This window comes from Pteronotus mesoamericanus, unplaced genomic scaffold (assembly GCF_021234165.1).
Source record: "Pteronotus mesoamericanus isolate MK-2021 breed Mesoamerican mustached bat unplaced genomic scaffold, CSHL_Meso_final contig_164, whole genome shotgun sequence".
Taxonomy (NCBI): Eukaryota; Metazoa; Chordata; class Mammalia; order Chiroptera; family Mormoopidae; genus Pteronotus; species Pteronotus mesoamericanus.
Window position 1 is genome coordinate 1,881,737 of NW_026555065.1, and position 20,102 is coordinate 1,901,838.

Sequence of the window (20,102 nt, forward strand, 5' to 3'; positions counted from 1 at the left end):
AGGCCCCAGCAGAGTTTATAAAAAGTGGCAGATGAAGAGCAAAATTATCAAAAGCATTTTTCCTACTCTGGCCACAGGCAGTTTTCATTACTATGACCTGATGAGCCATAAAAGTTGGAGCAATTGGATACATTCTAGAAAGAAAGAAAAAAAAACCCCTCCTAATTTTTAAAAACGTAAGGGCAAATGTAAACAATGCTTTGGGCGAGCACTTATTTTAAATGCCTTTCACTAAAATAATTTTTGTCTTATATTCAATTACCCAATAGGTAAGCCCTGTATTTGAAACTGGATTACTATTATTATTTTTTTCCTGACTCTATTGACTCACAGGCTCCCCACTCCAGCAGAACTGAAAACACCACTGGCCTCTGTGTAGGTGCCCTGCACAGAGGAAGGTAAGATTTATGAAGTCCAGGAAGGACCTGCTTCTCTACTGCAGGAGGCGGGTTCCTATTTTAGCCAGGTTCAAGAGATAATTGAGTATATAGAACTCATATACTTTTTTCATTTTCAGTTGGTATCCTTGCCTTTTCCCCCTTTTATTATACGTGTTATTAAACATTAGAGCCAAGAACTGCCAAAAGCCACAAAGAATTCATTCCTCCCGAGATTAAAAAAAGAGGAAAGGAAACATTTTTATTTTCATCTAAAATAGTGATTTAAGTACTCAAATTTCATACTAAACTAATCTGCCTAAACATGTAGATTAGAAGCTACTTAACAGCAATAGCATCAGAAAAGAAAGTTCTCATCACCCTGGGCAGTTCACACTAATAATTAGAAAGAAAAAAGGAAAGCTGTGAATTACAATGAACTAAAACTAAATAAGTGTCCATGTTGGATTAAAGGATTTGAGTTGACAGTCTGATGTATAATGGATGTGAAAATCAGCCATTTAATTAAATGGTACATGGTATGTATAATCACTTTGTTCTGCATTAAACTGCTTACGTTATTAGAGTGCCTTTAGTTTAGCAATTGTTTACTATTACACCACCCCATGTCTTCTCTTAGACATTGTTTAACCCACATTTATTCCAAATTTGAGATCTGGGACTTATATTGTAATTTAGTTTAGTATTCAATCAGTTTATTAGTGAATATAGAAAATAGGAAAACTGCTTTTAATCCGACAGAAAATAATCCTAGATGTAGTGGGTGAAAACAATGAAAACCCAAGAAAATAAAAACTGCAAATATCTTTAAGAATAAAGTCGTATTTTCCTACACACTGTTTTATTTTAATAATTTAGACTTAAAAAGTATTTTCTAATATGCCTACAATTATAAAATATCCAAAAGCAAGCTTGCTTTCTGACGAACATGGAAATTTTACTGGTCAGCAAGAGCACTAAGGTCTCCGCAAACACAAGAAACTGGAACAGGTGAGAGTACCTATGAGCCTGAAAGATCTTATGTGACTATGTAATTACTGTGGGTTGGCCTGTGAAAAGAAGAACGCACAAAAACAATAAGAAGAGAAGGTGAAGAAGACCTTCATTGTCAATAGGAATTGAAGGAAAAAAAGAACATCCTGAGGATATGAGGAGAATAAGACTTGACTAGAGATGAAATCAGCCAGCTTTCATTAGGTTGAAGCCATGTACTCACAGCTACTGCAATCCTTCCAAGGACGTGCTCTGGAATTTTTCTGTATACATCCAAAGATCCCCCTGTAGAGACAAACATGCTGTGTTACTACAAATGAAATTACTAGAACAGTGCACCGGGCCTCTCCTCTGTGTATTCACTGCAAGAAAATTTTTTTCTCATCTTATGCATTAAATGTCTGGGGTAAAATTGGTTTTTGTCCAATTTTATTTATAACATAATCACACTTCTAGATGAAGCATAACTAGATACTTCCATTTTATTCCCAAGTGTATAATCATATACACACAAATACTGAAGAAAACCAGTCAAGGACAGGCTAAGAATCTGTACTTTATGTAAATTTAAATACATACACAAAACTGAAGATCAATAGGACAATTACACTTAGGTATCTGCCTGTGTAACAGTTTTCTCAAATGGAAACCAGAACTCTATCTTAAATTTTCACAAAAATTTAAACAACAAAATTTAAAAAACAAAAGTTGGTGAAAATAAGGTCCAAAATATACACAAAATCTAATGAAGTACTAATGTTAACATCTAAATGAACATTACCCTTCCAATTAGTTACCAAGACAAGCAATCTATTCCAAAGATAGTATCTCAGTTCAAAATGGGTTTTGTTTTTGTTTTTTCGAAATTCTCTTTGATAACACTTTGAAAACCACTTTATGGGATAAAAAAGAAAAAACAATCTCCTATATCATAACATTTTTCACTTAAGTGTTATTCACTAACACCCTCAACCAGTTCTGCTTTTAGCAGTTTCTAAAAATCAAAACCACAAGATTATGAACATAATAAAGGCAAGGGCCATGTTGTTTGTTTGTTTTTAATTTTCATCAAACTAGAAGTTAGCACAACTAGCAAATAATAGATATTCAATAGATATCTGATAAATGAATAAATAAAAATCACCATTAATTTCACCGGCTAGGTACAGTTGCTCTCAAAGCAGTTTAAAATGAAGCGACTGCAAACCATTTACAGCACCAATAACATCACTGAAATAACAGCATAACTTTCCTAGACAACTATTTTAAAGAAAGCAAAATTCACTTGAAAGTATAAATTTGGGTATGCTTATTAAATTTAGGAAGATATGCAAAAAACCACTACTAACTTATATTAATGATGTGATTACATGAGAACTGTTTTAACAATATGTAATAGCTTTCCTTTAAGTTGAGAGGTAATATTTCGATTTACAATGGAATCACCCATGATATTTGAGAAATAATTTGTTTCTCTTAAGGGCTAAAAATTCATATTTAACAACTTTACTGCCAGATGATTAAAAAATATACTTCACAAAGGATTAGCACTAAAGATGTTATTCTATTGAAATGCAATTAAGTCTATTTTGCAAAAAGAAACATTTCATATGTCAAGGTTTTCTAAAGCTGAACATCATTTAAAAATTAAATAATTTTTTCTGTAAAAATATATAAAAATAAAGCTACTGATTTTATATTTATCCTGTTTAAAGCAGGAAAATGATCATTTCTTTAGGTAACTTTGCCTTGCAGTTTCTAGATTCTGACAAGACGTTGGAAAACCAGTGTGACTAAAAGCTTTAGCTCTGGATACTACTGGGGAGAAAATAAAAAAACACACTTCTGCAATGAGCTGAACCATCTTTATTTACTAAAATAGCATTTTTATTATAGATGCAATAAAAGTTAAAGTAGGGTAGGAAAAAATTTTATGTTCTCATTGATCTTTCAGAGGAATTGGCAGTTGCAAGGATGAACAATCTCAAGAAGATCAAGCTTCATGTGTTGGTATTTGGAATACTGATAAATGCAGTTTACTGCACCAATCCCTTAAAGAGTGAACAGCTTAAGTGGCTCAAAACTAGGAGATGTAAATTCACTCACATATACGGGTAACTCGTAAGAGGATATTTATTTTTACATAGCATGTAAATCAGGGCTTAATTATAATTAGTTAAATGGACAATATTCAACAAGCTAAACAAAAAGCCAAAGATTATATTACTACCATTATCAGTAGAACAAGTGAAAAGAGAATTTTGTTTTGAGGTAGTTCACTGGCTTTTGTAAATATCCACTTACTCTCTGTTACATCCCACTTTCCTTAGCCATGGATACTGGTAAATATTTACCCCTGGCTTTGTGTCATTGCAGATTCATCCTGTCCTTGACATACTTATTAGAGATAACTGTCAGAGGCTAAATACATAAATAAAATAAAAAATATGTAGCAGATCCGTTCAGAATTAAGAGTCCCTTTTGAGCCTGATGAGTTCTCTTTGTGCAGTTAAATAACTCTTATTAGGGTAACAATGGCAGAAGATTTTCAGTTAAATTTTTACCCAGTTTTACTGTAATTTCTATCCTGTAGGCCTATTCCCTAAAGGCAATTTTTAGACTCATCAAGTCATCAAACATTCATGCTGGAAGGGCATTAAAGATCAGTGCAATGACTTTATTTGACAGGTGGAGGAAACTGAGTCCTAGAGGAGTGAGTATTCTAGCCATGACCATGAGTCAGTTGAAAGCAGAGCTCAGAAGAGATCTGAGCCTTTGAACTCCTCAAATTGCAAAGGTCTAAAACGTTTCCCTGTAACATCACATAGCTTGGGAATCACAGGTAAACTATTTACAGTTTAGTCTCACTACAATGTGATATTATGACATACCAGTCTGGTCTGTCTGGAGAAAGTCCAGCCATTGTTAATGTAATGAGAATGGTTTGCATGACGTTCATTTAACCTGGCAGCCAAGGAGAGTAGATTGCGATGTGCATGTATGACCAATGACAACCTCACCGAACTAGTCAGTGGGGGTGGTAGATGCCATTGAGTGAGCATGTGTACTGTGTGGCCACTGCATTCAAAATGATTGAGTGAGTAGAGCAATGAATCTGCATCAAATTTTGTGTTAAGCTTGAACATTCCTCTGTGGAAACTATTTGGATGATTCAGAAGGCTTTCGGGGAAAATGCATTGAGTGCAGCACAAATACAAGTGTGGCACAAATACTTCAAAGGTGGTCAAGAATCTGTCAAAAGTGAATCACTTTCTGGAAGGCCTGCAACAAGCAGAACACCTAAGAATGGTGAATGTGTATGGGCTGCAATCAATGAAGATTGGCAACTGACAGTGAGAGGACTAAAAGCTGATCTGGGGACTTCAAAAACTACTGTGTCTGGGACTTTGATGAAGGATCTTGGCGTGAAACGTGTCTTGGCAAAATTCATTCCATGGCTTCTGCTACCACAGCAGAAGGAGCACTGTGCTGCAGTTGCTAATGAACTGATTCAGACTGCTACCAATAAACCAGATTTCCTCAAGAAGGTCATAACCAGAGATGAACTGTGAGTCTATGGCTATGTTCTGGAAATGAAGGCCTAGTCATCCCAATGGAATTTGCCCGTTCTTACATCCAAAGATGTGGCAGAGTCGCAGCAAGATCAAGACCACGTTAATTGTGCTTTTTGATTGGGAAGGGGTTGTCCATCATGAGTACACCCGTCCAGAGCAAACAGTTAATATGGAGTACTCAATGTTCTTCGTCAGTTGAGAGATGTAACACAAGGAAAATGGCTGCAGCTATGGGCAATTGGTGATCGACAGCTTCATCACAACATGCTCACTCATGCATCACGTCTCATGTAGAGTGTTTTGGCAAAATATCACCCAGGTGACTCAATCCCTCCACAGCCCTGATTTGGTGCCCTGCAACTTCTGGCTTTTCCCAAAACTAAAACCACCTTTGGAAGGGAAGAGGTTTCAGACCGCTGATGAGATTCAGGAAAATACGATGGGGCAACAGATGGCAATTCACACAAAGGATTTTGCAGAGTGTTTTGAACAGTGGAAGAGATGCTGGGAGAGCTGTGTCAGGTCTCAAGGTGCCTACTTTGAGGGGACTGAGGCGTCACTGTGCTACGTACAATGTTTCTTGTATCTACTATCTTCTTCAGTAAATTTATTTTTCGTATTACATGGATGGATACTTTCTGGACAGATCTCATATACTCAGAGAGATAGTCTAATCTTAGCTGAGATGTTGGTATTCTGGGCATTTAGAAACTCACTTATCTGTGGCAAAGCTGGTTCGAACTGTTCACTCATGATTCCAAAGTCACTGGTTTGCTACCTGTGAGCTGTCTTTTCCCAGTGTTCCCTGGCTTCAGATCATCCTTAGCCCATCATTTCATTGTATGCCACTACCCACTATGGGAACCAGGAGCAAGAGTGCTGAGAGATTAGCAAAATCCATTCTCAGCTGCCAAACAACCACATGTTGATGAATCAGGGCTATTATCTTCATGTAACTGGACCAAAAGGACTCATGAGGTAAGGTCTGTGCTGATCCTATTACAGGGTCTAAAATAGAAAGTAGAGTCTTTCATGTAGGATAAACACAAAAATGAACAAGCAGCAACATTTTCCCTAAAATGACCATAATTATTATTTATAATAACAAAATTGAAATCTGAACCCATAAGCAAAACTTTGAGAAGAAACTCTGTGTTTGCTAATTGAAAAAGTAAAAAACGCTTTCTTTCTTTGCAACATGGGTTTTTGGGAAAACAATTTATTCCCATGATGGTAATCCAAATACATGTACATATATCCTCAGGTGTATTTGGGTGTCTCTCAGTAGATTTAGTTTTGACTTAATGAGAAGGCATGTCACATCACCCCTCTGGAAGACACCACTTGCAATTCTGTCTTTATTCCACCTGACTTGGAGCTTGCCTAGTACAGAGAGCTTTTTCCTTTGGGGCATTTGTTGAAAATAATAAGCAGCAATTGATTAACTTTGTAACTGACTGAGGTGGTAGATAACAGCTGAGTTAAACAACAGCAAACCAAAAACATTAAAGGAAAAAGCTGGGGAATAAGTTGTCCACAGAGGCTTTGAAAAGCTCTGACAAATTCTTAGGAATCTAGGACATGCACATGCATAAGACTGTTCAAAGATGGGGAAGAAACAGAGCTATACAAAAGCAGTCTTTTTGTACAATATTGAAAAGAAGTTGGTATTAATCTGAAATATGTGGTTACAAGTTAAAATGTTCATTGAAATCTCTAGAGAAACCAAAAATAGAACTCAAAAAATATAGTCAAAGAAAAGACAAGAGAATGTAAACAATATATTAGAAAATATTTAACGTAAAAGAAGGTAGTAATGGAGAACTAGAGGAACATGAAAGACCTAAAGTCTTACAGAAAACATTCTAATTTGAATTAAACACTCTAATTAAAATTAAACATGAATTCAATGAAGAGTTATTGTTTAATGGGTATAGAGTTTCAGTTCTGAAAGATGAAGAGAGTTCTAGAGATCAATGGTGATGGTGGGTGCACAACAGTGTGAATGTACTGAATGCTTTTGAACTACACTTAAAATGGTTAACAGGGTAAATTATGTCACATGTATTATACTACAATTAAAAAAAAAACTGTTAAGAAAGAGTTTTATGTGCACAGTCTTTCAAACCTCCCTAGGCCACAGTGGAATGAGCATCGGGCCTGGAACACTTGCTCACTAAGAGAAAGAGCCCACATAGCCTGTGCTGGACTTATCTCCTTGTTTGGGAATATCTTTCCCTGTTCAGGCTCAATGTGTACTCCTTTGTCTTGCTTAAATGTGTGTATCAATGATCCTCAGGCATGTGCCCAGCTTTCAGCATTTCTGACTCCAAAGGAGTATGGTGGGAGTGCCCAGCACAATAGGGGTGTGGACAGGCCCAGGGCTCTGCATAGGCTACCAGGGAGGAAGCTGCCAATGGCCATCGACTGACACTCACTACTGAAGCTGATCTTTCTCTCTCTTTTTTAAATGTGAGTAAAGCATTGTTCAACCCAGTGCTTGGACTTATCCTGGTAATAGGCAACAGGTGCCAACTGACCATAAAAACTACTCACAAAAACAGAACACAAACCACCACCACCCCCGCCCCCAGGCCCAGGTGACTTCACTAATGAATTCTATCAAATGTTTAAAGAAGAATTAACATCAATCCTTCACAGCTCTTCAAAAAATAAAAGATGAGGGAACACTTTCCAACTCATTCTTTGAAGACAGTATTATCTTGATACCCAAACCAGACAATGAAGTTACAAGAAAAGAAAATCACAGACCAATCTCTTAACAATACGGATGCAAAAATCTTCAAAAATATACTAGCAAACTGAATGCAGCAACATATAAAAAGGATTATATATCATGACCGGGAATGCAAGATTGGTTCAACACACAAAAATCAATTAATACAATACATCATAATTATGAAATAGAGGGCAAAAAACACATGTCCATTTCAATAGACACAGAAAAAGCATGCAACAAAATTTAACAGCCTTTCATGATAAAAATACTCAAGGATATTGGAAGAGAAAGGGACTTCCACAACCTGGTAAAGGACATCCACCAAACCACATCACACTTAATGGTGGAAGACTGAAAGTTTTCCCTCTAAGATCAGGAACAAAAAGAAGAGTGTCTGCTCTTACCACTTCTATTATTCAACATTGTACTGAAGTTTCTAGCCAGGGCAATTTTTTAAAAAAGGCATCCAGATTGGAAAGGAAGAAGTAAAACTACCTCTATTTACATGAAGTTCTGCATAGAAAACCCGAAGGAATCCTTAAAAAGCTATTAGAATTCAATGAGTTTAATTAGCAAGGTAGGAGAATGCAAGATCAATATAGGAAAATCATTTGTAATTCTATGTACTGGCAATGAATCATCCAAAATGAAATTTAAAAAGTTTATAATAGCCGCAAAAATAAAATATTTAGACATAAACTTAACAAAAGAATTGCAAAACTTGAATACTCAATTTCAAAACTTACCACAAAATTACAATAGTCTAGGACAGCAATTTTCAACTGGTGTGCCATAAGAATTTTCAAAACGGGAAATACTTGACTACTTAGTGAGGGACACTGACCTCTTCTTTTCCCTTAGATTGTCAAAATAAAAAATGACAACAGCCAACACAATAGCTATCCAGTATGAATAAATCAAAATTATACCTATCTTTTTTGTTAGAAAGGCAAAAAATATATCTCTTGGTGTGCCACTGAATTTTAGTAATTAGCTTATATGTGCCATGAGATGAAAAAAGTTGAAAATCGCCACCTAGAGTAATTAAGTAAAAGTAAGCAAATACAGGGTGGTACTGAGACAAGAACAGAAAAATAGAACAGAATAGAATTGAGAGAACACAAATACATTTTATGATCAATTAATTTTCAACAAGAGAGCCAAGAAAATTCCATAAAAATAATCTTAACAAATGGTGCTGGGACAACTGGATACCCACATGCAGAAGTATGACTTTGGACCTCATCTCACACCATATATTACAAAAATTAACTCAAAATGAATCAAGGACTTAAATGTAAGGCTAAAACTACAAAACTCTTAGAAGAAAACATGTGTAAATTTTCATGACCTTGGGTTAAACAATGGTTTCTCATCTACAATCTCTAAAGCATAAGTAACCAAAGAAAAAACAGGTGAACTGAACTTCATCAAATTTAAAGAGTTTTGTGCTTCAAAGGACACTATTAAGAAAGTGAAAAGACAACCCATAGAATGGGAGAAAATACTTGCAAATACCACATTTAATACAAACCTGGTATCCAGAATCCAGAATACACAAAGAACTCTTACAGTTCAACAACTAAAACACAAGTAACCCACTCAAGAAAATAGACAAAGGATATGAATATACATTTCTCCAAAGAAGATATGCAAATGGCCAATACACACATGAAAAGATGGTCAACATCATTAGGAAGTTTAAATCAAAACTAAAATGTGATACCATTTTATATCTATAAGGCTATAATAAAAAAGACACACAATAACAAGTATTGGCAAAGATGTAGAGAAACTGGAACTCTCATGCGCTGTAGGTATGAATGCAAACTGGGGTGAAATAAAAAGAAACAGGCAGTTCTCCCAAAAGTTAAACACAGAGTTACCATATGACCCAGCAATTCCACTCCTAGGTATGCATTCAAGAGAGCTGAACACATATGTCCGTACAAAACTTGTACACAAAAGTATATAGCAACAACATTCATAATAGCCAAAAAGTAAAAACATGCAAATGCTCATCAACTAACAAATGAGTAAACAAAATTTCAGTCATAAAAAGGAATGAGGTACAGTCATGTGTCACTTAAAGATGGGGTCCATTCTGAGAAATGCATCATTAGGCGATTTCATCCTGCCAACCTCACAGAGAGCACGTACACAAACCTAGGTAGTACAGCCCACTGCTGTATATAGCCTAGTGTTCCTAGACTACAAGGCTATACAGCATGTTACTATACTGAATGATGCAGGCAATTGTAACACAATCAAAAGTATTTGTGTATCTAAGCATAAAAAAGGTACAGTAAAAATACAGTATAAAAGATTAAAAAATGGTACACCTGTACAAGGCATTTACCATGAATGGCGCTTGCAGGACTGGGAGTTGCTCTGAGTGAGTCAGAGAGTTGAGTGGTGAGTGTAAAAGCCTAGGGTATCACTGTACACTGCTATAGACCTTATAAACACTTTCCCACAAGTCCTCTCCTTGCTTTCTTCTGATAGGGCCAAATATAAAACACCAAAGCTGTCAATGTCACTCAATATACAGAAATGTGGGTGAAACTGATTGGAAATACCAAGGAGAAACTGACTGGGTAAGGCACAGATTACCATTAGGGAGGAAATGGAAGTGATCCTTCTTGAAGATCAATAGGAATAACAAATCAAGATGGGGAGATAAAGAAACATAGAGGATTGTTATGGCAATGTGGTTTTGGCTATTGCATGCTGAAGCAGTGGTCAGATTAAGGAACTTTATGGTATTCATTAAAATAGAGGTTGTTTAACACTGAGAGGGCTCAAAACTTAGGACTCAATTATTTCTGACTTTCAAAATCTGTTTTTGGTTCCACTGGTCCTCTCTGGCATGAAGGGCTCTCTCTAGCAATGGAATGATGGAAAAAATAAAACTTATCTATGCTCTGTATCATTTCAACGTGAAAATATTTCCAAAGTACAGGGACACGATGGCTCCATATGACCACAGGAAGCTTTTATTTGAGTGGCAGTAGCACTTAATACTTATTAAGGCCGCTCTCATGGACCTGTGCCCTTGTACAGGATTTTAGTTCCTCATCGAAGAATTTACAGCAAATTACTCTGAAGACGATCAAGCTTGATCCGGGATGGCTGAAAGCACCCTCTGAATATGCAGGGCTGGGGGACAGACTCCTTTGGGCTAGAGCAGGTCAGTGGCTAACTGACTGGGACGTAATCTGTGCACTCAAAATTAAGGTACTGTGCGTGAGAGGGAATCTATTGCCAACTTCACAGATACTGCTCCCACCAGAGGGGGAAAAATTCTGAACCGCTGTCTTTCCAATTTTTAACGGAAATTCAGCTCCATGATGATCTTATGAGACCACTGTCATTTTTTTGGTCCAACATTGACTAAAATATTGTTATGAGGCATATGGCTGTAGTAATACAATGTACAACATGAATAAACTTTGAGAACATTATTCCAAGTCAGAGATTTTCAATCTTTTTCATCTCATGGCACACAGAAACTAATCACTAAAATTCTGCAGCAAACCAAACAAATATGTTTTGTGCTGATTGGACAAAAAAAGAGGCATGATTTTGATTGATTTACTACTACTACTACTACTACTACTACTACTACTACTAAAAGTAGTAATAGCTACCCTTTTTGCTCTAAAGTTACTTTTTAAAAAATCAGATGCCTTGTATATAACGATTTCTGGTACCAAGAATGAACCAATCAGACGTAGCCTTATTATGAGATATGACCAATAAGATGTGACTCCATTATATGACCTATAAATTTATGGTTTGAGACAAGGCATTCTCACTGGATGGCCATTGTTGTATTGGCTGTTGTCATTTTTTATTTGACTAAGGGAAAAGAGGTCAGTGCCCCTAACTAAATAGTCAGGTATTGCATGTTTTAAAAATTCTTGCAGCACACTAGTTGAAAATTGCTGTGCAAAGCAAAAGAAGCCAGACACAAAAGCCACATATTATACAAATCCATTTGTGTGAAATGTCCAAAATAGGAAAATCCACAGAGAAAAAAAAAATAGATTAATGGTTACCAGGGACTAGAGGGAAGAGGGAGTAGGAAGTGACTGCTGATTGGTAGGGAATATGTTTCTGGACAATATAGAAATGTTTTGGAATTAATGATAATGATTGCATGACCTTGTGAGTATACTAAAAACCACTGAATTTGTACACATTAAAAGGGTGAATTATATGATATTTGATATATACCATCTCAATAAATAAATTTTTTAATTTAACTGAAAAATTGAGGACCTTAAAAAAAGAATGATAAAGAGTCATAAAATAATAGCATGTACTGGCTCTATGAATCCATTTTTTTTAGTCAGTCTCCTTGAATAGTAATTGTTATACTACTCATTATGATGATGAGTTGTAATTCTTAGCATCTACTTTAACTGATTTAGAGCCCATTATATGTCTTATTATAGTATCAAGGTATCAATGTTAGCTCATTAAAAAGTCTTGCAGGGCACGAAATAATTGATTCAGCAATATACTGATAATTCCCAAAATGAACTAAGTATATTTTTCAATGCTGAATTTGAACGGGCCAGACACTGCAAAAGTGAATATGTACAATCTAAAGACTTCTTTGATTTAAAATGGGTAAAAAATAACAATGATGACATATTTCACTGATAATGTACCAAGAAATCTGCATTTTTGTTGTAATATTCAGATCAAGAAAGAGCCACCAAACTGGAAATGAATTAAAAAATGAAGAAGAGAAAGGGCTAGAGTCCAAAGAAAGCTAAATACATCTTGGCTAAACAGCCGTGTTGAAATACAATTTGTCTTGCAACTAATAGTTTTCTTTCTAAAAGGCGCAGGACATTGGGTTAATAGATTTCTTTAAAAGTAAATCTGTTTTGGCTATTGAAACATTAAAGAACAGAACATCTGTGTTGCAAGTAAAGACAGATTGTATGGAAGAATCAAATATCAAACCACTGATCGGACTAGTATTTAATTTCTTTTATTTAAATTTTCAATAAAAGTAAATAAAATTACATTCTTGAAATTATAGGTCATCTACAAATATTTAACACCAGAAACTCCTAACACTAAGATGCTTTAGAATATAAAGAAGGTACTTATTCATATATTTTAATTATTATTCATTCTACTTGACATTTATATCAAAACCAGGTTATAAAGCACTCCCACAAAATACCATTGAAGTATTATAAGAGGGAAAACTCACCATCCATGAATTCTGTACATATTGAAATCCTGTTTTCCACAAAAAATGCACCATAAAACCCTATGATATATGATGAATCACACTGTAACAAAATAAGATAAAAGTAGTTAAAAACCTGCAAGCCAATACTATAGGCATGCTTTATAAGGAAAAAATGACAAAGAAAAAATTACCTTATAAAGAATTTCCAATTCAGACATAATTTGCTTCTGAAGTTCCAGTGTAATATCTAGTAGTATGACCTAAATATGGAAAGGAATACATTGACACATATAGTCACCCTTAAACTAAATATAGCTATACTCACTATGAATTATAAAACTGAAAACATGGTGTTTTCTCTATTCATTCCTCCTTTCTCCTTCCCACCATTATAAGCCCCAGTAATACAAACTGTATCCACATCTGTCTAACCCTTTGTATTGGGGGAGGTGGTAGAGAAGTGATTGATGGGACCAAGGAGAAAGCCAGGTCTCAAAGGTCAGTATTAATGGCTTTAAAAGTCAGTTAAGTTATAACACCCTTAATTTATACACCCTATTTTGGCTACATTGGTTATTTTCAGGAGAGAAAGATAGGAGTGACCCTGAAACCATTAAAAAAATTGCCTTGTAATTCAGACACAAGGCAATAAACAGAAGAGGGTGATGAGTAAAAATGACACTTAACGGAGGGTTTTTAGTTGTAAGAGGAAATAAGGAGTTTTTAAAATATAACTTTTTTTATTCTTCCAGCTGCATGATGTTTCTTTGCTAATAATGTTATAAAATGTTGGAGCTTGAAGGAAATTCAGAAATTATTGCATGTAATCCCTTTTCTTAGAGGAGGAAACAAGCCCCCGAGGAGCCTGGCAGCCTGGCAACGCCCGGGCCCCTGTCTGACGCCGAGGACGTCCCCCCATGTACTGATGCTTTATGGTTTTCCTTAAAACATCCGCCGCCAAGTCAGAGTCATGATGCAGACATGTAAAAATGCTTTATAAACGTACCTAGAATAAATTCTAGTGTATTTCAAACACTATTTGTTTTAAGAAAGAAGACCATTACTGTTCAAATTTTACTTAGCACCTCAGTGAAGCCAACTCAAGAGAAATTGTATTTTACTTAAAAAAAGACAGTGATGAGAATAAAATAGTTGGAAGAATTTTAAGATTTGTGGCAGTTTCTGACTCTAGACATTTCTAGATAAAAACTGAGCATCCAGGATTACCATGATAGTGTAGTTATACACCATCCAACACTGAACTACATTTTGTATTACAACAGCAGAATACAGACTCGCATACTCATATTGGAAGAAAAAAATCCATAAATTATGAATTGCAAACTGCTGACAGAGCAAGGAAAGAAAGGGATAATTCTACACATTTATAGTAATGACACCCACTTGGGGAAGGAGAAAGAGAGAAAAAAAGGCATAGCCAGTTTCTATCAAGAGTTTGCTTTAGGGTTATTTATAAAAGCTTTCACTAAACTAGACTGTAAGTGTAATACAAAACTGCCAAGAAACGTTTCTCCAAATCAATAGTCATTTTGCCAACAATATTCACTTAACATTTTTGTTCCTGTATAAAACTTAGCAACAAAATAAATTCATCTAGTGTTATTTCAAGTCTATGCTATGAAATATTAGCGCTATTCACACCACTACGTCAAGTACAGGGAATCTTTCATCCTAAAAAACTCTGCTAAATGGAATTAAGTTATTGTTTATCTTAAAGCAGTGGGTCTCAACCCTGGTCTTATATTATAATTATCTTTATTTAAAAGTACTTACATAAATATATAAGGGTGCTTTAAATAAACCCCAATGCATAAGCATAATGAAATCAGAATCTCTGAGGTTGGACCTATCTCTTAGTATTTCTAAACACGTGTCAGGTGATTTCTAACCCACAGTAAGGTTCAGAACCACTTACTTAAGGTTTCAAAAATACATTTGCTCAGTGCTTAGTATGACTACTAAGCTATATTGCACCTCCAGGCCACCAATCTAGAAATGACATGATTCCACATGGCTGGCCAACACACTGGAATTAACCTCAAACTACTGGCTGTAAACATATCATTCCCTTGATCAAAAACCTTAATTGGGTTCCCATGGCTTAGCATAAAATTAAAACACTAGCATGACATTCAAGGATTTCTTCTACAATCTAGCTTCAACTTGTGATTCTAGCTCCTCTCACTATTCCCCACCACAAACTCAATCCTCATGTGAAACCAGATTTTTACTGATCACACACACCCTGTTGTGATGTGTGATGTGTAAGGATGAGTTCCCCCGCTCCCAGTCTTTGCTACTGCTGTTCCTTCTACTTGAGGAAGTACTTCCTCTCTCCACCCAACAGTCACTGATCATAAAACCTTTTCTGTCTTTTACAAGCAGCCTGAATGCTGCCACCATCTTCAGGAATCCAGCCCCAAAGCCCTCCATCAGAATTTACCTGTAGCTTTGGCCCTTTATTTTTCTACATATCACATTTGTCTTTAACATCCATACCTCACCTTCTAAAAACAGAAGTCTAAAGAGTAAAGAGTGGCTGTGAGCCCCTTAAGGACAAAGGGTGAGTCTTGTGCATCTTTCTCTAGTCCCCTGCCCCCACACCCAGCATCCTGCATAGGGTCTTATACTAGTGGCCATTAAGTGATGTGAGATTTAATTAAATTGCTCTTTACAGCCATAATCCTCTAAATAAGCTGCTGTTTCTGGATGGAAAGGAAATGGATTGCTTGATTTCTACAACTGGATTTAAGACCAAAGATAGAAACACCAAAATAAATGAAAGTGCTACAGTGACCTAAAATGTAGCAAGTAATACTGTATTTGTGGAGCCAATCCTTTGCACTCTAATAGGTCTTGATCCTCCTTCGTGTTTGCTATAGTACAGAACAGTGGAGATTCCATATTGGTAGAAAAACGAATAAAGTAATTTCTGGGAACTTGAGAGGGAAAGTAAAACCCACCTTAAAATTACTACTGAAATGCTCTTCTATTTTCTAGGAGACTTGGCACTCTAGGCGGAAGGTTAATTCTCCTTCCCTTGGGCATTTTTGTGAGTGAGCTTTAAAACTGCTAAAAATAAACAAGTCCAATTCTTTATTTGAAAGCGATGGGAAAAAGCATGGAAATACTAATTTTCTTTTTGAAGTACAAGGAAAGTATGGACTTCCTGGGTTTTCATTATTATTGTTACTATTTTTTTTCTTTAGGAAGGGCTAAATTTTTCAAACTAGAGAGGCTCTGAACATGAACCACTTCATGGAGAAAGGGTTAAGTGAGAAACTGAAATACCTGAGTGTGTTTCTGCTGCTCTTCGCTACACCTCCAGGACAAATAAGGATGAGTTGTCAAGTTAAATATAAGCAGTCAAGTGACTGAATTATAATTTACTCTGTGCTCAATTTAAATTAGTGTGAGGCTATTAAAATATACAGTATAAATACGGCAATTCATCACAACCTGTCATGGATGACTTCATTTATTTGCTGGAGTGGCACACACTCCACTAAAGGGAAGGAGAAAAAAATCACAGGTCAAATTAAGCTGCTATTCTGTTTTAATTCGCTTATTTAATCTGTGCCAACATAATTGTCTTTTACAGTATGTACAACTCAGAAAGGAAATTTGGGAGGATTACAGTCAGTATACAAATGATTAATCAAATGGTCCATTTAAATACTAGTTTAAAAGCAGCAGAAACCCAAAACAGTCAAAGAATGATAATCAGTACATGCTAGATACAATGCTAAGAACTTTCCTACTGAATGGCTTTTTCCCAATTAGAAAATAAATAATACTGGGAAATTCTATCAAGCTCTATTCTTTGAAAGCTTTTATAGAATGTATTAATGGTATAAAAAGGTTCTCTTTGCAAGATGGCTAATAGCATTTATTTGTTTTCTGCTCTACTTGTTTGCAATTGTCTTACTAACCTACAACACTTCCTGCCAAAAAAAGCTGGTTAGAAACACATTTCATGAGTTACGTACACATGCTCAAATCAAATACTTTCTAAGTATCATATTTCTAAGTATCATATCAAATACTTTCTAGTATCATATTTAAAACACTCTTTGAGGCAGAAATTTTTCTAAATTCAGTAGCATAAAATAAAAATTGTAGGTACTCCTAGTCTTCCCAAAATTCTACTTGCTTATAAAAATATGTGAAGTGATATTTTCCCACCTTTAAAGTCTGAAAATGCAAACATTACAATATAGTTTTCTTGTCTAAAAAAGAGAGAAACATTTAGAAGTAAAAAAATTAAAAATATTTTGAGTAGGAACAATAACAAATTTTCAAGGACTCCCATCTAGTTGCTCCCACAGCTACTCAAAAGTATGGGTCCAACTGATCAGTGGGCTTGGGAAATGGCACTTCCCTCATCAGCCTATGCAGCTTCAGAGCCCTGCAGGTGGTCCTGTTTGGATAAGGACTGTGATTTGCCGCTCTCTGCAATCCCTCTGTGACACCAGGCAGCCCCGTTTCACAGCTGAGGTCACTGAGAGGTTCAAGTGACATGGTTGAAGTCACACGAAAGTCAGGAAAAGGTCAGAAAAAGATCAAATGTGCTTCTAACTCTTAACCTTTCATTTCACCCTCTAATATAAAAAAAGCTACGAAATACTCTGGCTGCGAGCAATGGTCCATACAAAGAACACTATGGGATATTTTGTATATGAGCTGAAGCTGCTTTCAAGATGTTACCTAAGAGATGAATGAGTAAACTGAAACAAACAAACAAAAGAACAAAATTTATTTATTCAGTCATTCAACAAATTACGTGTTGAACATCTAATCATTACATACAGCCCTCCATACAATGTTCTGTGTGAATCAATAAGTAAAACAAGGTAAGATCTGTTCTCCATGTACGAGGAAATTTCAATATGATAGGGCAAACATACATGTACACTAATAGCAAACTACAAGGCAGCATGTGATAACCCCCATGAGAAACACAGAGAATTGCGGACATTCAAAGAAGAAAATGAGTAAGTGATAGATACACCAGGTGTGACATACTTTACCTAAGTAACTTCAACAGAGTGGCTTTGTAGCCGACCCTTAGAGGGTGTTAAGGATTTTGGTAGGTGGAGACACAGGTGAAAGCATTTTATTAAAGAGAAATACATGAATCAAAGAGTTGAAGTGAAAAGTACCTGAGTTTGGATAAGGCAGTAAGTTCAATTTAAAAGCAGCACAAGATGCAGTCATATAAGATAATGCTATAAAAGTAGGCTGATGACATATTGTGGGAGATCCTGAGTTCCATCCCACAGAGCTTTCAGTTTATTGGGAAATAATGTGAAGCCGTTGAGGACTTTTGAGTGGGAGAGAGATGTTACCAGCACTATGCTTCAGGAAGCCAAATCTGAGGGTAGTGAGGGGCGATATAGTACAAAGATTAAAAACAGGGTCCTGGGGAGAGACTTGCTTGCCTGGGCTGAAATCCTGGTTCCATTACTTATTAGCTGTGGGTCTCTGGGCAAGCTATTTCACTTCTCTGTGTCTCAGCTTATGCATCTGTAAAATGGGGATCAATCATGGTAAAAACAGCAAAAGGTGGTTGTATTAAATGAGGAAAATGTAGGTAAAGTGCTTAGCACAGTGTAAATGATCAATAAGCTTGAATGCAATTCTTGAAGGGCTCAAACTGTTCAAAGTCACTACACAGTATCTCAGAATAAAGGTCAAGAATGTTTATAGAAATGCAGAAATATCTGGCACCTATGCCAAATGACTAGTATCCCATTACAATCCCATAAAAACAATGATAAGACCCACCCCCCACCCCCCAATAAAAAGAAAACCAAGAAAATACAATCCCAAATGAGAAGAAAAAGCAATCAGTCAACACTGATCCTGAGTGATGTGTCTGTCCACAATGTGAGAGGCAGAAAGTCCTCGGCAGGGATGAGAACCTAGCTCAGGAGCCCTTGTCCCTGGAACAAGGTGAATGATGTGACTCTGAGGAGAAGGAGATGCCCATGTGTCAGCCTGTGTTGACTCTGAGACATCCAGCAGTGATGATGAGTGGACATTTAAGAACTTTAAAAAGAAGAATGGGAAGGCCAGGGGAAAAAAAAGACCTATGAAGAAGGATGACACCCTAGCTGGTGTGGCTCAGTGGATTGAGCACCAGCCTGTGAATCAAAGGGTTGCTGGTTCAATTCCCAGTCAGGGCATGTGCCTGGGTTGCAGGCCAGGTCCCCAGTAGGGAGTGCGTGAGAGTCAACCACACATCGATGTTTCTCTCTCTCTCCTTCTCCCTCCCGCTCTGTCTAAAAATAATAAATAAATAAAATCTAAGAAAAAAAGAGAAGCACGTCAATAAAACTGCTTCCTTAATCAATTTGAGCAGTTCTCCTGAAGAAGGTAAAAATAACAGATTCTGACAGCAGTAACTCCTCCTCCAGCTCAGAGTCAGACCCTTCCTCAGCGTACAGAGTTCTGTAACAGCCTTGGAGAAGAGGAGGTTAGTGCCCATTTGGTAACAATGACAAAGAGGGAGAGAATCAGAGCCATCCAGCCAAATAGAGAACAGGGAGATATTGCAGAGAACATTGACCTCAGATGGTGTCACAGAGAGCGATATCTCCCAGGAGGACAGCTGCCTGTTTCCTCAGGCACCTCCTGCTTCCAGTGGACTCACACAGGAACTCTTAGAGGTTCAGGAATGAAGTATCTCCCTAAGATTCCCACCCAGTGGTGAAACCACCTGCCACTACTCTATAGTAAAGATTTCGGTGAACTCCTGTGTACTCTCTTTAGCCCTCACACATATGATGGTAACATGTTAAACTGTTTTCACTGGCTTTTGTATGCTTTTATATTTTTAACATTTTTATAAATGAAAAATATGATCTAAATATGAAAAAGGACCCTGAAATGACACCTATGATAATAGATAATAAGATCATCAATTCAATTATCATAACTATATTTCATATATTCAAGAAAGTAAAAGAAAGATTGAGCATATTAAGTAGAGACATGGAAGATGTGAAAAAGACCCACGCAAAATTCTACAGATAAAAATTACAATATCTGGCACTAGCTGGTGTGGCTCAGTGGATTGAGCGCCAGCCTCCGAACTAAAGGGCTGCTTGATTCCCGGTCAGGGCACATGCCTGGGATGCAGGCTGGGTCCCCAG

General features: G+C 36.4%; 1 protein-coding gene across 7 annotated transcripts in view; it reads right to left on the reverse strand.

Moving 5' to 3' along the window:
• MAP2K5 (mitogen-activated protein kinase kinase 5) overlaps positions 1–20,102 on the reverse strand; it is a 249,028-nt gene that overhangs the window by 136,926 nt on the left and 92,000 nt on the right. For all 7 annotated transcript variants that reach the window (XM_054565240.1, XM_054565238.1, XM_054565237.1 and 4 more), the window contains exons 10-12: positions 13,116–13,184; positions 12,943–13,024; positions 1,615–1,676 (exon numbers count right to left, since the gene is read on the reverse strand). In XM_054565240.1, the coding sequence (XP_054421215.1) occupies positions 1,615–1,676; positions 12,943–13,024; positions 13,116–13,184 (213 nt within the window). The remainder of the gene's footprint in view (positions 1–1,614; positions 1,677–12,942; positions 13,025–13,115; positions 13,185–20,102) is intronic.